The 14965-nt window shown below is 37.9% G+C and overlaps 1 protein-coding gene across 4 annotated transcripts in view; it reads right to left on the bottom strand.

Moving 5' to 3' along the window:
* The window catches only part of MYO5B (myosin VB), a 330775-nt gene that overhangs the window by 137002 nt on the left and 178808 nt on the right, over positions 1 to 14965 (bottom strand). For all 4 annotated transcript variants that reach the window (XM_087958648.1, XM_087958649.1, XM_087958650.1 and 1 more), the window contains exons 12-14: positions 10076 to 10216; positions 3453 to 3575; positions 1269 to 1352 (exon numbers count right to left, since the gene is read on the bottom strand). In XM_087958648.1, the coding sequence (XP_087814774.1) occupies positions 1269 to 1352; positions 3453 to 3575; positions 10076 to 10216 (348 nt within the window). The remainder of the gene's footprint in view (positions 1 to 1268; positions 1353 to 3452; positions 3576 to 10075; positions 10217 to 14965) is intronic.

The raw sequence follows: 14965 nt of genomic DNA, 5'->3' as shown, positions 1-14965 counted from the left end.
AAAATACACCGTTTCTTACAAATGTGGGTGGTGTGTTGTCAGGTTTCTGAAGCAGGAGAAAAAGTAAGATTTTCCTGTTCTTCCAAAGAAACCATTCATTCGGAACTACGTAACAGAAATAATGGAGGGCATCCTGGTTGCTTGCTTTGAGCGTGCACAAGCCGTGCCGTTTTCAACAGAGCCTTTTCCCATTTTGTCAGTTCATCCTTTTACATCAAGTGATGTAAAAGAAGTTTCAGTCGACAATCTAAACAAGCTGCTATTTTTATTTTGTTGGTTATGACCCACTTCAAGCACTCCAAGTGGAACTGAAAGAACAACTACAGGTAGGCAGGGTGGAAAAGGTCTGGCTTATGAAGAAAACGTTAGTTGCTTCCCCAGTTTGGAATCCCAAAGGTGCTTTTTCAAGAGGCAACTGGACTTTCTTGTTATTACAGATAACAGATAATCAGAGTTGGAAGGGACCTTATAGGTCATCTCAATGTAAGCCGCTCCAAACTCGATTGCAGAAAGTACGACTTCAGCAACAGAGTGGTCAATGCCTGGAATGCACTACCTGATTCTGTTGTTACATCCTCTAACCTCCACTCCTTTCACCTCAAACTAACCACTATTGACCTCACCCCATTCCTAAGAGGTCTGTAAGGGGCGTGCATAAGTGCACCATCGTGCCTCCCGTCCCTGTCCTATTGTCCCCATTTAATCGTACCTATTTTCTGTATTCTTACTCATGTTTATCTATTATCTGTAAGCGATTGACAAATCAAATAAATAAATAAATCTAGTACCTCTAGGCCACCACCACTCTCCTGAGGACTACTTGTATATGTTTTGTATAGACTTGTACATATCATAATACTTGTATATATCATGAGAGAGTTAGACCGGTGAATTGGTCTCATACATGGATTTAGACAGAAAACATCCTGCATAGAAAATTGACCAATTCTCAAGAAGGAAGAAACTAACCATGTGCAAATGTGTCCCCTCAAGATTATAAGGCGATCCAGAAGGTTAAGTAACCTCCAGTGGGACACACGCCCTTTTTTGCCCTGTGATCCCACTTCTAGCAATGAGTAAACTTGTTGCAAACTAGATCTTCATATTGACCACTAGCTTGGACCTCACACTATCAACCAAGATGTTCTTCTGCACAAATTAACCTGAACTGAGCCATCAAAAATGAAAGGCGAAGGAACTTCAGCCATAAATAACATATAATGCCAGAATACGACAATCCAATCTATTTCCCCCACAGGTAACTTTACCTTGCTGGCCTTCAGAATATTGATCTGTTCTTCGTGGACTGTATCTCTGTTTTTTTCCAAAAAGCCTTCACAATAATAGTCCACCTAGAAAAGATGACAGAACCAGAGGTTGGGTAGGAAGAGAAAAATTAAAATTAAAATTGTGAGTATAAATCTTATCAAACAAATTAAGATATTCTCAAATAATAAGGACTGTATGTCCCTATATTTTTCTTTTCAAAACACTCTTTTTTTTAAAATGGGGCAGCCTAAAACCAGAATATCTTACAGAATGCTAAAATATCTGGATCTCGATTTCTACATTCAATTCAAACTGAATTGTGTGTGTGCTCAGATGCACAAAAGACTAGTTTAGTTTATTTGTTTTGTTCAGCAATTATCAAAGCTAAGTGCTTATTAATAAAAGTGGCTTTTAACCTGAGCAATGTTAAAAGGAGGGGTAGAACCATTTTTTCACTGGGGTAAAATCTCTGGCCTTCTCCACCAAATCAGGGGTCCCCAACCACCGGTCCACGGACCGGTACCGGTCCGTGGAACAAGTCCTACCGGGCCGCTGGTTTGCTGGGCGCCGCCATCTTTTTGATGAAAAAGTGCTTCCGGTGAGCTTTTCCGGGTAGAAAGCTCACCGGAAGCACTTTTCATCAAAAAGATGGCATCGCAGCTTTCGGTGAGCTTTTCCGGGTAGAAAGCCATTTCTACCGGAAAGCTCACCGAGCGCTGGCGCCATCTTTTTGATGAAAAAGTGCTTCCGGTGAGGTCACCGGAAGCACTTTTTCATCAAAAAGATGGCGGCGCCCAGCTGATGCCGGTACCAGGCTGCAGCGCCCAGCTGATGCCGGTACCGGGCCGCGGCATAAAAAAGGTTGGGGATCACTGCACCAAATGGTTGCTCTTGTGAATGAGGATTGTAACCCATTGTAAGAGAGACTACGTACAGTTCCTGCCTTCTAACCTCACTAGAAATTCTAAAAACAATCTTTCAAAACTCACAACAGAGTCAAGAGAGGTGAGAAACTGTGGCTACTTAAAAGTACTAAAGCAGCTTCAGATCTGAGTGGAGAATTCAGACCAAGCCTTCTTAGCTGGATATCAACTTTTTCCTCCTGACTGGTGTGAATAATACCATACTTCTGAGAAATGGAGCTGAATCATATGTTTGGCAGCTGCTATTAGCAACATAAATGTGCTAGAATAATGAAAAGTGCATATGTACTAGTTTCATCTTTCAAATCCAACACTGTATCACCATGGCTCTCACTAGTATGCAATCAAATGCAAAGAAGTGGGGAGGGGGGAATCTAAAATTCTTTTTCAATCTCACTCTAAATTCCAGGAAAGTCAATAAATAGCAGCTGCCAGGAGCCCTGGTAGCACAGGGGTTAGAATGCAGTATTGCAGGCAAACTCTGCCCACAGCTTGGAGTTCGGTCTTGAACAGCTCAAGGTAGACTCAGCGTTCTATCCTTCCAAGGTCAGTAAAATGAAGACCCAGATTGTTGGGGCCAATATGTAAATAATAGAATAGAATAAAATTCTTTATTGACCAAGAGTGATTGGACACACAAGAAAATTGTCTTTGGTGCAAATACTCTCAGTGTACATAAAAGAAAAGATACATTTGTCAAGAATCATCAGGTACAACACTTAATGATAATCCTAGGGTACAATAAGCAATCAAATCGTACTAGGAAACAGTCAATATAAATCGTAAGGATACAAGCGACAAAGTTACGGTCATATGGTCACAAGTGGGAGGGGATGGGCGATAAGGAGTGATGAGAAGATTAACAATAATAGTAGTGCAGACTTTGTAAGAGTTGAACAGTGTTGAGGGAATTATTTGTTTAGCAGAGTGATGGCGTTCGGGAAAAAACTTTTCTTGCGTCTACTTGTTCTGGTGTGCAGTGCTCTATAATGTCGTTTTGAGGGTAGGAGTTGAAACAGTTTATGTCCGGGATGTGAGGGGTCTGTAGATATTTTTTAGTAAAATGCTCCTACTGTGTAGATCACCCATAGAGCTATAAAGCACTATGGGGCAGTACATAAGTTTAAGTGCTATTGCTATTGCTAGCCAGTACAGGCAACCAATACAAAGAGCTCCCCAGACCAAAGGGAGATGTTAACTCAGTTAAGGAGAAAGGCTGGTCCTGCACCAAACCCGCTCAAGTCTCTCTGTTCCCATTACCTTATCTGCAAAGTGCACAATAATGAATGCCATGTTTGACATGCGAGGCTTCTGGAAATGTTGACTGTTCCCGTGGCGATCATAGAGTTTCTGAGCCCAGTTCTCGTCTGTTCCTTTTGGGACCTGTTTTAAAAGACGATTATTCAGAAATGCATGACAATTATTCAGAAATACAGTAAAAGCCTCATTCTGAATGTATTTTTCTAAATGAGGGCTAGCGTTTCACTACACAACAATGCAACTACCTAAAGCGGCTTCTTCTATCTGGAGCGCCTCAATGTTTCTTTACTTATTGGGAACATATTAGCTGATGTGACATTTACTCAAGAGCAAAATTACATGCAGACAGTAGTCCTCAACCTACTATCACAACTGGGCCCGGAACTTCTGTTACTACATGATCATCAACATTGTCTTTTAATGATCCCATAATGCTTTGTGGGGTGGAGTCTGGGCAACTGAATGGAGCGGTGTGTTTACTGACCGGATGCCCTTCCTATCACCAATGAGGGGTTATATTCAGCAGATATAATCTCAACAATAGAGAGAGAAAAAGCTGCCTCTACCTTGGATCGAACTCACAGCCTCTTGATTGTGAGGCGACAGCTTCAACACTAGGGCCACCGCACCACTCTATCTTACTACATAATGGGGTCCAGATTTTTATTGTTCAGATTATTAACGGCTTAAAAATAAACAAAATATTCTTAGCTCTTATGTACTTATTTACTCTTTGTAACAGTTCTTTTCCTTGACACTTCCAGATTGTTTTTATATAAAAAAAACAGCAAATGAACATTTATGGAGAAATTAATTGATTTATTCAGGCTGAATCTTTTCTTCCACCCAACTAAGCAGGGCCAGCTTTCATCATGAATGACAATAACTTGTCCAGGTCTACAGGTGTAAACAACCCAAAACTGAAATAAAGAGATGTAGCAAAAACGTATTTCACAGTCAGCTTGATGTTATATCTTAGCTTTTAAGATACCTTAGCTTTTAAGCCCACTATCTTGAACATTACAATCAAAGGTGTTAGGGATAACATTGTTTACCCTAACTGGTTTGGGTAAAAATAATAAATATGGTATCATGGTTTGTTAGTTAAAGTGTGTGTAACTTTAACAGCAAGAATGTAATTAAGGGTGTGGTTGTAAAAGCACTATATAAGAAGCGAGGCAATTGCAGCTCTCTCTCTGGCTTACTGATCCCTAATTACTGGATGGATTGATGACTGCGTTCTTGCTGGAACAGGGAGAGAAAAAGGAGTGTTGATTTTCTCAACGGGAGAAGATAAAGATTGGACTGATTTATTGTAAGTGAACTGACATTAGCTATTCAACACGGACTTTGCAAATAGAGTATCCCGACAAGACTTGACTGAAATTGATATATGACTAATGGACCGTTTATTTGACTATGCTATAATTCTTAAATGGAATAAACTATATTTTTGATAGCACAAGCGTATCTGTATTTTTACTGCGTATCTGTATTTTTACTGCGTGTTAACTAGAAAACTTATCTCACACATTTACCTGTCTTCCTATCTGACTTCGCTGCACGTTCTGTTTAGTTTGTTTTCCTTAACACCCGTTGGGGAATCCAGGCTTAACAAAAGGTATCTCTTATTATTGACTAGCTCAATACCCGTGCTTCGCTACGAAACTATGTGATCGGGCTTAGTTTTTGGGGAGGAAAATAAGGGGGGGAAATTCTGCCTCTGCCTACCATTATCCATTGGTATTCATCTGGCTAGTGTCCTGTCAGTGTGTGAGAGAGTTGAGGGCTGTTTGGAAAGTGATACAGTATTTGTTGTGTGAGCAAGAAGGAGACAGCAAGGAGCCTGGGCATGGCTTAGCTCAACTGTTCTGTACGACAGCTGCTTGCTGCTGTGAAACTAAAACTGAAACTCCTCTCCTCTGCTTGTTTTGCATTTGGAACAGATTTCTTTTCAGGTGGGAAGGGGAAGTAGAACTCTTTAGCATCAGAGCGTGTTAATAATAATAATATAGGAAATACTAATGGTCATTTCAAAAAAAATCCTTTCTTAGTGAGCACTTAGAAGCCAAGAGGAACATACATGCCAAATTTCAAGTTTGTAGGCTTTATAGTTCTGGAGATTTTATGATGATGTGTGAGTGGTTTCGTTTTTATAGTGAGAGAGATTTAATATTCTGCATCAAACGGAGTTTCCGGTTTGTCGGCTTGCATGAGCGGCAGGAATTGCGGCTGCGCGATCCCTGCCGCGCTAGCCGTTTTTGGGGCTCCGACCCAGTCGGGTACGGAGCTAGGCTGACCTGCAGGGGCAGCTGAAGGTAGGGGATCCGGAGAAGGGTTTGGGGGTGCTGCAGACTCCCTCCCTGGCCGGCAGAACTCCTTTTCCCAGGACGGTGCAGCGGCGAGTCTGTAATGGCCGCCACAAAGAAGCTGGCAGCCGGGTAAGAATGCGCAGGAGGAAGTGGAGAAAGTGATTGAGAGGAGAAAGTTTTTCTTGGCTCCTAGGACTCTAAGACATATCTAATAAAATTCCTGAAAAGTATGACTTTCTGAATAATACCTGCCAGAAGAGGAAAAAGCGGCTGTGAAGGTGCTGAAAGGATAGCTTTCCCTCTTTTCCTACGGAATAAATAACTGGATATTAAGAACCTATTTTTTTAGGTGAAAATTGGTTTTAAGCGATGAGTGGGAAGAGAGAGGATTAAAAAGAAAACATTTGCATGCTAAGATTTGTTGGAGCAGATGCCTTAAGGATTTGAAGACTAGAATATATTGCAATAAGATTTTAAACAGATTTGGACTTTCTTTCTCTTGGATTGATATTACCCCAGAAGGAGAAAGTGAGAATTCTGCCTTGGTTTGGACTGACTGATAACTTTGGGACTGTTTTATTTTTTTATTTTCTTTTGAATATTCTGGTTGTTGTAAGAAGAAAGAAGGGAAAAGAAAAGAAAAGATTTATAATGGCTCTTTCTGTTGAGGAACTAAGAAAAGAATATGAACAAGCAAAAAAAAATGGTAAAGATGGTGTGGAAGAAGCTTTCCTTTTCTTAGAAATGGCGCTTATTAATTATCAACAAACATTACAACAGATGAAGACAGCAGAGGAACAAGAAAGAAAGAAAGGAGCCATCTTTAATGAATCTCAGAACTTGATCCAGAAAGAAGGAAGAGAGAAAGAAAAGAAAAGAAGAGAAAAGAAGAAAATTAAAGGACTTAAGGACTTAAGATCTAAAAACATTTAAGAAAGGGAAAAATAAGGTGCAAAACCAATATGATGATAGTAAACAAAAGGGAAAAGGAATACGACAGAGAAGGGAAGCTGGCAAGGCAGAGGCTAGAAGAAGGGGGTAGAAAGGTTTGTTGGGAGAAGAAAGAAAGGGAAAAGGTGGAGAAAAGCTACAATGTCTTGAAATTAAATGAAAAAAAACTTTTTTTGGATAATGGATAAAGTATAATTTTTTTTTAAAAAAAAGATTTTGCAAGGTACATAAGATGAGATGGTAGTATTGTAATGATTTAAGAGTTGATAAGAGATTAAAATGTTAAAATGTTTAAAAATGATTGGCTTTAAAACTTAATAATAGGGAGGTTTAGAATATTGTTTTAATTAAAGAGTTTAATAAGACTATGGTATTGATGTTATTATAAAATTTTTATTATAGTATCTTTTTAATATTTGGATTTATTGTCTAATTATGTATTTAATTATGTTGGATGTATTAGTTAGATAGAATGTACCAAGCAAAATCGGATTGGGTATTAGATATTATTTTAAAGATTAATTTGATTAACTTAGGGGGAGATAGAAAGGCATCATACTCTGATTAATGATTTCAGGAGAAACTGATTTTCTTTTTTTTATAAGGAATGAGACAAAGGATGATAAAAATGGACAAAAGATATAAATATAATGATTCAAATTAAGATGATTAATTAAGATAGAAGTAAGAAGTGTGAAATATGTGGGGAAGTTAATATAGAAGGCTTAGAATGGTAAATAAAATAAGTAATGATATGTAAGATGAGCATGAATATAATTGAAGTCCATGAAGAGAGAGACACCTGGGTCCAAGTTACTTTCCAAAAGATTTTTTTATGTTTTGTGTGTTGTGTGTATATGTCTTTTGGGGGAGAATTAGTTAAAAATTGTAGAAATATAGATTGAGAATAATGGTAACTAAGTCAGAAAGAAACAGATGAAATAATAATAATGATATTGAATAAGAGCAAAGAGAAGTAAAGAGAAATTGAATAAGAGGTTTTGGTATGTTGTATGGAAATGGTTTAAAACAGAATTATAATTTATCTGACTTGTTAAATTGACAATGAAAAAGGTTTAAACATGTAATGAATAATGACAATTTGTGTGTTTTAAAAATTAATAAAACTTGTTTAAAAAAAAAAAAAAAATATTCTGCATCAAACAAATTAAAATGATATTTTAGACAATTTTACTGTATCATGAGGACCCGAGATTCCTGCTTCCAAAAACCTCTCAATAAATTGGAATAGCGCTTCAGTAAAACTTTTTTTGCAGAATTTCTTACACTGCCTGCCAACTTATGTTATTCTGGCTCCACTGAAATGAGAGATGTTTCCAGTGGAGGCTGCAGGATGCTTGTGATCAAAAGACTTTGTTCAACCATTCTTTTTTTTTTCTTCTCCTTCCTTCACAGGTTTTTCTCCAGGTGGTGGGGAAAAACCGAGAGAACAAACAGTATCCATAAATTTCCATGAAGGAGATACTGTAGAATTAACATTCAATAAAAACACTCTGGCATCTGGATAAGAACAGGTAGGAAGCATGATAGCAGTGTCCCAGTATTTGATGGGCTCCTACAAAGATATGAGTGAGGAAGTCTAACTATTTTCCAAAGCATCAGAAGGCAAGACAAGAAACAATGGATGGAAACTAACCATGGACAGAAGCAACCTAGAACTAAGGTGAAATTTCCTAATGGTGAGAGCGAGAAACCAATGAAACAGCTTGGCTCCAGTTAGTTGTGGGCGCTCCATCATTAGAGGCTTTCAAAAAGAGACTGGAGTGTATTTGCACAAAATTGGAAAAATGAGAAAACTCCAACAGAGGAGGAAACAATTTAAAAAAATAATGGAATGTGCAGGAATGAGTAGACTAACAATGGCCATCAGAGAACGGGAGGAAAAAGAGTATTATGAGATTCGGGATTTATTTTATGAATGGTTAGATAGAAGAATAAGAAACTGAAATATGTGGTAATAGTAATAATATACTATAATTGATTAATCTTGAATGAGTAAGAGAATGAATATAATTTAGCAAGGATTGGTTATGTTTTTAAAAGATAACAATTATAATGTAAATAATATAATAATTGAATAATATAAAATGTTGCTTACAACGGTTTATAAATATAATCAAGTAAGAAATGTACAATAATATTATGATGTGCACAAGATATATGTATCCAACTAACACACTGTAAAATTGAACGATGGCTTTATTTGTTGTCTTTGTTGGTAAAATAAAAAAAAACTTTTTCAAAAAAAAAAAAGAGAGACTGACAGCCATTTGCCTGAAGTGGTATAGGGTGCCCTGTTTGAGTAGGGTTGGATTAGAACAGCTCCAAGTCACTTCCAATTCTATTATTCTGTGTTCCATGTTCTATGCATCTCTTATCAAAACATGTACTATCTTGTTCAGAAGTAACATGACTCCTGCAACAATTAAGTTCTACTGATATCAGTGGGTTTACTTGAATTTAGCAAAACCTGGATTCCATCAACTGACTTCGAACTGACCCAAGTTTTTTTGGAAATAGTCTACCTGTTCCACTAACGGCTGACTTGCTTTCATCAAAAAGCTCATGAGATGTTAGCGCATGTTAACTCGTAAATCGTTCCCGTGCCTGTTTCCGAGTTGCCATAAAAAAGGGGTGGGGGGGAAGGCCTGAGGGAACAGTGCAGCAGATGAAGGTCAGAAGCACATTCCACGCTTATCTTGTGGAGATTGTAGCCTAGGCTACTGGATCTTCTGCCCCCAAAAATCCTTCATTGAAGAATGTGACTGATGACACCCAGCCCGTGAATATGTTTGTTGGAGAATCTGATTTGTGACACACCCAGGGGGTGTGGGGGAAACAAGGTCATAGGCAGAGGTGGTATTCAGCAGGTTCTGGAGAACCGGTAGTGGAAATTTTGAGTAGTGTGGAGAACCGGCAAATATCACCTCTGACTGGCCCCGCCCCCATTTATTCTCTGCCTCCCTAGTCCCAGCTAATTGGGTCTTCTTTTGTTGCTCTGCACAGGAGTACGGAGCTGGAAAGCAGGTTAGTGGGGTGGGGAGGGAATGGAGATTCCCCTGCCACGCCCACCAAGCCACGCCACGCCCACAGAACCGGTAGTAAAAAATTTGAATCCCACCACTGGTCATATGTGATAGTAAAGTACGTGTCTCAGAGTTGGCTTCATAAGAGTTAGTGCCGGACATGTTGCTCCTAATGTTTTGGATTCTTCTGAAGCTTGGCTCGAGGCTCATGATTTAATTAGGGCAATCCTCGGAACCCTGACAGTGCAATCGTTCTTGAAATCACCTTATTATAAGCACTGAGCATTAATAAGATAGGGGAAATTTTTTTTACCTTACATTCTTCATCCAGCAAGTCCAGGATACCCAGTTTAGCTTCTATTAGGTCTATGCATGGCTGATTGTCGTAAAAATCGATGAGGGTCCAGGGAATTTCCTCTTTCATGTATTCATCTTGTTCCAATTTAAAGACATGCTGTGGCAAAGAAAGAGAGCAAACATTAAGCTGTGTATCTGGAAAGGCTGCTTCAATAAACCCCAAATACAGGAAGTCCTTGACTTACAACCATTTGCTTAGTGACCGTTGAAAGTTACGACAACACTGAGAAAAGTGACTCGTGACCATTTTTTTGCACTTCGCTTTGGTAAGGTGATCAAAACTCAAATACATGGCAACCGGCCTGTATTTATGACGGTTGCAGTGTCCTGGGGTCACGTGATCCCCTTTTGCGACCTTTGACAAGCAAAGTCAGTGGGGAAGCCAGATGCAACTTAATAACCGTGCTACTAATTTAACAGCTGCACTGATTCACTGAACAACTGTGGCAAGAAAGGTCGTAAGATGGGGCAAAACCCAACAGCTGTCTTGCTGAGCAATGGATATTTTGGGCTCAACTGTGGTCATAAGTTGAGGACTAACTATAATTGGCCATTTAAAAGCTTAGAACATACTGGATATAGCTCATTGTTTGTTCTCCTTAATCTTCTCTAAAAAACAACAACTAAACCTTAAATTTTCTTTGGGCATTTATAATCTTTTGCACATTTATACTACAGGCAATAAACAGGCAGCAAAAAGGAATTCAAGAAAATAAAATGAAATTCTGAGCCATTTATGTGTCTCAGAATATCAAATCTAGTCATTTGTCTGAAGTGGTATAGGGTTTCCTGCCTAGGGAGGGGGTTGGACTAGAAGACCTCCAAGGTCCCTTCCAACTCTGTTATTCTATTCTATTCTATTCTATTCTATTCTATTCTATTCTATCCTATCCTATTTTTCTTTTCTATTCTATTCTATTCTATTCTATTCTATTCTATTCTATTCTATTCTATTCTATTCTATTCTATCCAATCCTATTCTATTCTATTCTATTCTATTCTATTCTATCCTATCCTATCCTATCCTATTCTATTCTATTCTATTCTATTCTATTCTATTCTATTCTATTCTATTCTATTCTATGCTATTCTATTCTATTCTATTCTATATTCTATTCTAATCTTCTCTAAAGCTGCAAGAACACCTTTAGTTGAACACTAACCCTTTTAGAAGCATGTGATAATTATATAGCTATAGGCATCCTGCACTTTAAACACAACAACCTGAAAAATGGTTTTAAAACTTAACTACAGGTCGTTCTCGACTTACAACAGCTCATTCAGTGACTGTTTACAACGGCACTGAAAAAAGAGACTTATGACCATTTTTTCACAGTCAAGACCTTTGCAGCATTCCAATTATCATGTGATCAAAATTCAGAGGCTTGGCAATTGATTCATATTTATGACTCTTGCTGTGTCCCAGATAACCTTTTGTGACCTTCTGGCAACTAAAGTCAACGGGGAAGCCAGATTCACTTAACAATTGTATTACTCACTTAACAACTGCGGTGATTCACTTAACAAATGAGGCAAAAAAGGTCATAAAATGGGGGCAAAACTCACTTAACAAATGTCTCCCTTAACAACAGAAATTTTGGGTTGAATTGTGGTTGTATGTTGAGGATTACCTGCGTGCAATAAAATATCTTCATTTTAGGGAGTTTCCAAAAGGAAGTACAAGAAGCCATATCCAAAACAGCAGATTTCACCTTAAATCTTACTATTATTACGGTTGGCAGCACAGTGACAACAACAATTGAGATTTGGTTGGTGCAGACGGCTGAGGAGAGCGATGACTCTGATGAGGGGCCAGGACCATTAGGGAGTGGACTGCTGCCTTCAGAGATTGTGGGGGCTGGCAGCAGCGATGAGGAGGTTCCTGAGGAGCCTGTGCTAAGTGTGTGTGCATGCAGGATTGCTTGCAGGAAAGAGCAGCTGCAACAGCACGGGCGACTCAGGAGTAAGGCTGCAAGGTAATGGCCCCTCCTTCAAGAAGATAAAAGCCAGCTGTGAAACGAACGTACTTTGCAGAAGGCAAAGACGTTTTGAAACTCCAGCCTCGTGGACATTCCAGTATCCTGAGTTTGTCTTTGAACATTTTTGTATTGCAAATTATTTCTTGTCTGTTATCTTTTGGCAAGCCTCGGACAGTTTGGCAAGGCTTGTGCTTATCACAGCTAATTATTTTGTAAAAGCATTACAAGGTTTCTGTTCCTTTTGGATTGTGTTTGATTTATTGGAAAAGGGCATAGGTCAGAAAAGTTGAAGACTTAATATGGAATCATGCTCAATTTTAGAAATCAGGGATCATATATTCTATTGCAGTAAATGCAAAAATCAAACCCATGCATAAAAGACTATTAACAACTTGAAATCATGCACCAAGTAATAGCTGAATTGCTGTAAAATGAATCACTTGTAAGGATCTGAGGACATAATTAGGCTATTAAGAAAACAAGCAGCAGCAAACAGAAGTTTCGCAAGGGATTGATGAATATCTTAAAATAAATATTTCACTTTCTCTGTCAATCCGTTACAATATTTGTTGCTATGAAAAATCGCTTTTAGGGACTTATTAATTATTATGGGCAAAGTCAACAGAAAGAAAAACGTGCAAAATAAAGCAGAAAATCATTAGAATTTTATAAAAAAATAACAAGTGTAAATTATCGAAAAAGCCACAAGGGAAGTAAAAGTTATAGAACTTTTGGAAAATGGAAACAGCTTAAAATTGTGAAAATATGCAGAACACAGTCTCTAAGTCATGGGGAATATAGTGCTAAGGATTGTGAGTGTTTTTTAAAAAGGGATTAGGTATTAAGAGTGTAACTTTTAAAAATCTGCTGTTCTTAAATTGAAGGAAATTTAATTTCCTTTTTCTAGATCTTCCAATACTACTTGTTCATTTATTTGTTATAAAAGCTGAGGAACTCTCGGAACTTCCGGTTTGTCGGCTTCATGAAGGCAGGGATTTGCGAAGCTGCGCGATCCCTGCCGCGCTAGTCGCTTTGGGGCTCCGACCCAGACGGGTGCGGAGCTAGGCTGCACTGCAGGGGCAGCTGAAGGTAGGGGATCCGGAGAGGGGTTTGGGGGTGTTGCAGACCCTCCCCGGCCGGTAGAACCCCTTTTCCCAGGACGGTGCAGCGGCGAACCGTAATGGCCGCCACAAAGAAGCTGGCAGCCGGGTAAGAATGCGCAGGAGGAAGTGGAGAAAGTGCTTGAGAGGAGAAAGTTTTTCTTGGCTCCTAGGACTCTAAGACATATTTAATAAAATTCCTGAAAAGTATGACTTTCTGAATAATACCTGCCAGAAGAGGAAAAAGCGGCAGTTTGATGGTGCTGAAAGGATAGCTTTCCCTCTTTTCCTACGGAATAAATAACTGGATATTAAGAAACCTATTTTTTTAGGTGAAAATTGGTTTTAAGCGATGAGTGGGAAGAGAGAGGATTAAAAAGAAAATATTTGTATGCTAAGACTTTGTTGGAGGAGATGCCTTAAGGATTTGAAGACTAGAATATATTGCAATAAGATTTTAAACAGATTTGGACTTTCTTTCTCTTTGATTGATATTATCCCAGAAGGAGAAAGTGAGAACTCTGCCTTGGTTTGGACTGACTGATAACTTTGGGACTGCTTTATTTTTTTATTTTCTTTTGAATATTCTGGTTGTTGTAAGAAGAAAGAAGGGGAAAAGAAAAGAAAAGATTTATAATGGCTTTTTCTGTTGAGGAACTAAGAAAAGAATATGAACAAGCAAAAAAAAATGGTAAAGATGGTGTGGAAGAAGCTTTCCTTTTTTTAGAAATGGCGCTACTAACTATCAACAAACATTACAACAGATGAAGACAGCAGAGGAACAAGAAAGAAAGGAAGGAGCCACTTTTAATGAATCTCAGAATTTGATCAAGAAAGAAGGAAGAGAGAAAAGAAGAGAACTAAAGGACTTAAGATCTAAAAAACATTTAAGAAAGGGAAAAATAAGGTGCAAAATCAATATGATGATAGTAAACAAAAGGGAAAAGGAATACGACAGAGAAGGGAAGCCAGTAAGGCAGAGGCTAGAAGAAGGGGGTAGAAAGGTTTGTTGGGAGAAGAAAGAAAGGGAAAAGGTGGAGAAAAGCTACAATGTTTTGAAATTAAATGAAAAAAAGGAATTTTTATGGATAATGGATAAAGTATAATTTTTTTTAAAAGATTTTGCAAGGTACATAAGATGAGATGGTAGTATTGTAATGGTTTAAGAGTTGATAAGAGATTAAAATGCTAAAATGTTTAATAATGATTGGCTTTAAAATTTAATAATAGGGGAGGTTTAGAATACTGTTTTAATTAAAGAGTTTAATAAGATTATGGTATTGATGTTATTATAAAATTTTTATTATAGTATTTGTTTTTAATATTTGGATTTATTGTCTAATTATGTATTTAATTATTTTGGATGTACTAGTTAGATAGAATGTACCAAGCAAAATCGGATTGGGTATTGGATGTTATCTTAAAGGTTAATTTGATTAACTTAGGGGGGAGATAGAAAGGCATCATACTCTGATTAATGATTTCAGGAGAAACTTATTTTCTTCTTTTTTATAAGGAATGAGACAAAGGGACGATAAAAAATGGACAAAAGATACAAATATAATGATTCAAACTAAGATGATTAATTAAGATAGAATTAAGAAGAGTGAAATATGTGGAGAAGTTAATATAGAAGGCTTAGAATGGTAAATAAAATAAGTAATGATATGTGAGATGAGCATGAATATAATTGAAGTCCATGAAGAGAGAGATACCTGGGTCCAAGTTACTTTCCAAAAAGATATTTTTTATGTTTTGTGTGTTGTG

Source organism: Notechis scutatus, chromosome 2 (genome assembly GCF_049901735.1).
Source record: "Notechis scutatus isolate UNSWTSFEM ecotype Mainland chromosome 2, rNotScu1.2, whole genome shotgun sequence".
NCBI lineage: Eukaryota > Metazoa > Chordata > Lepidosauria > Squamata > Elapidae > Notechis > Notechis scutatus.
Note: the sequence above shows the minus strand (reverse complement) of the source record. Positions and strands in the feature narration are given on the sequence as shown.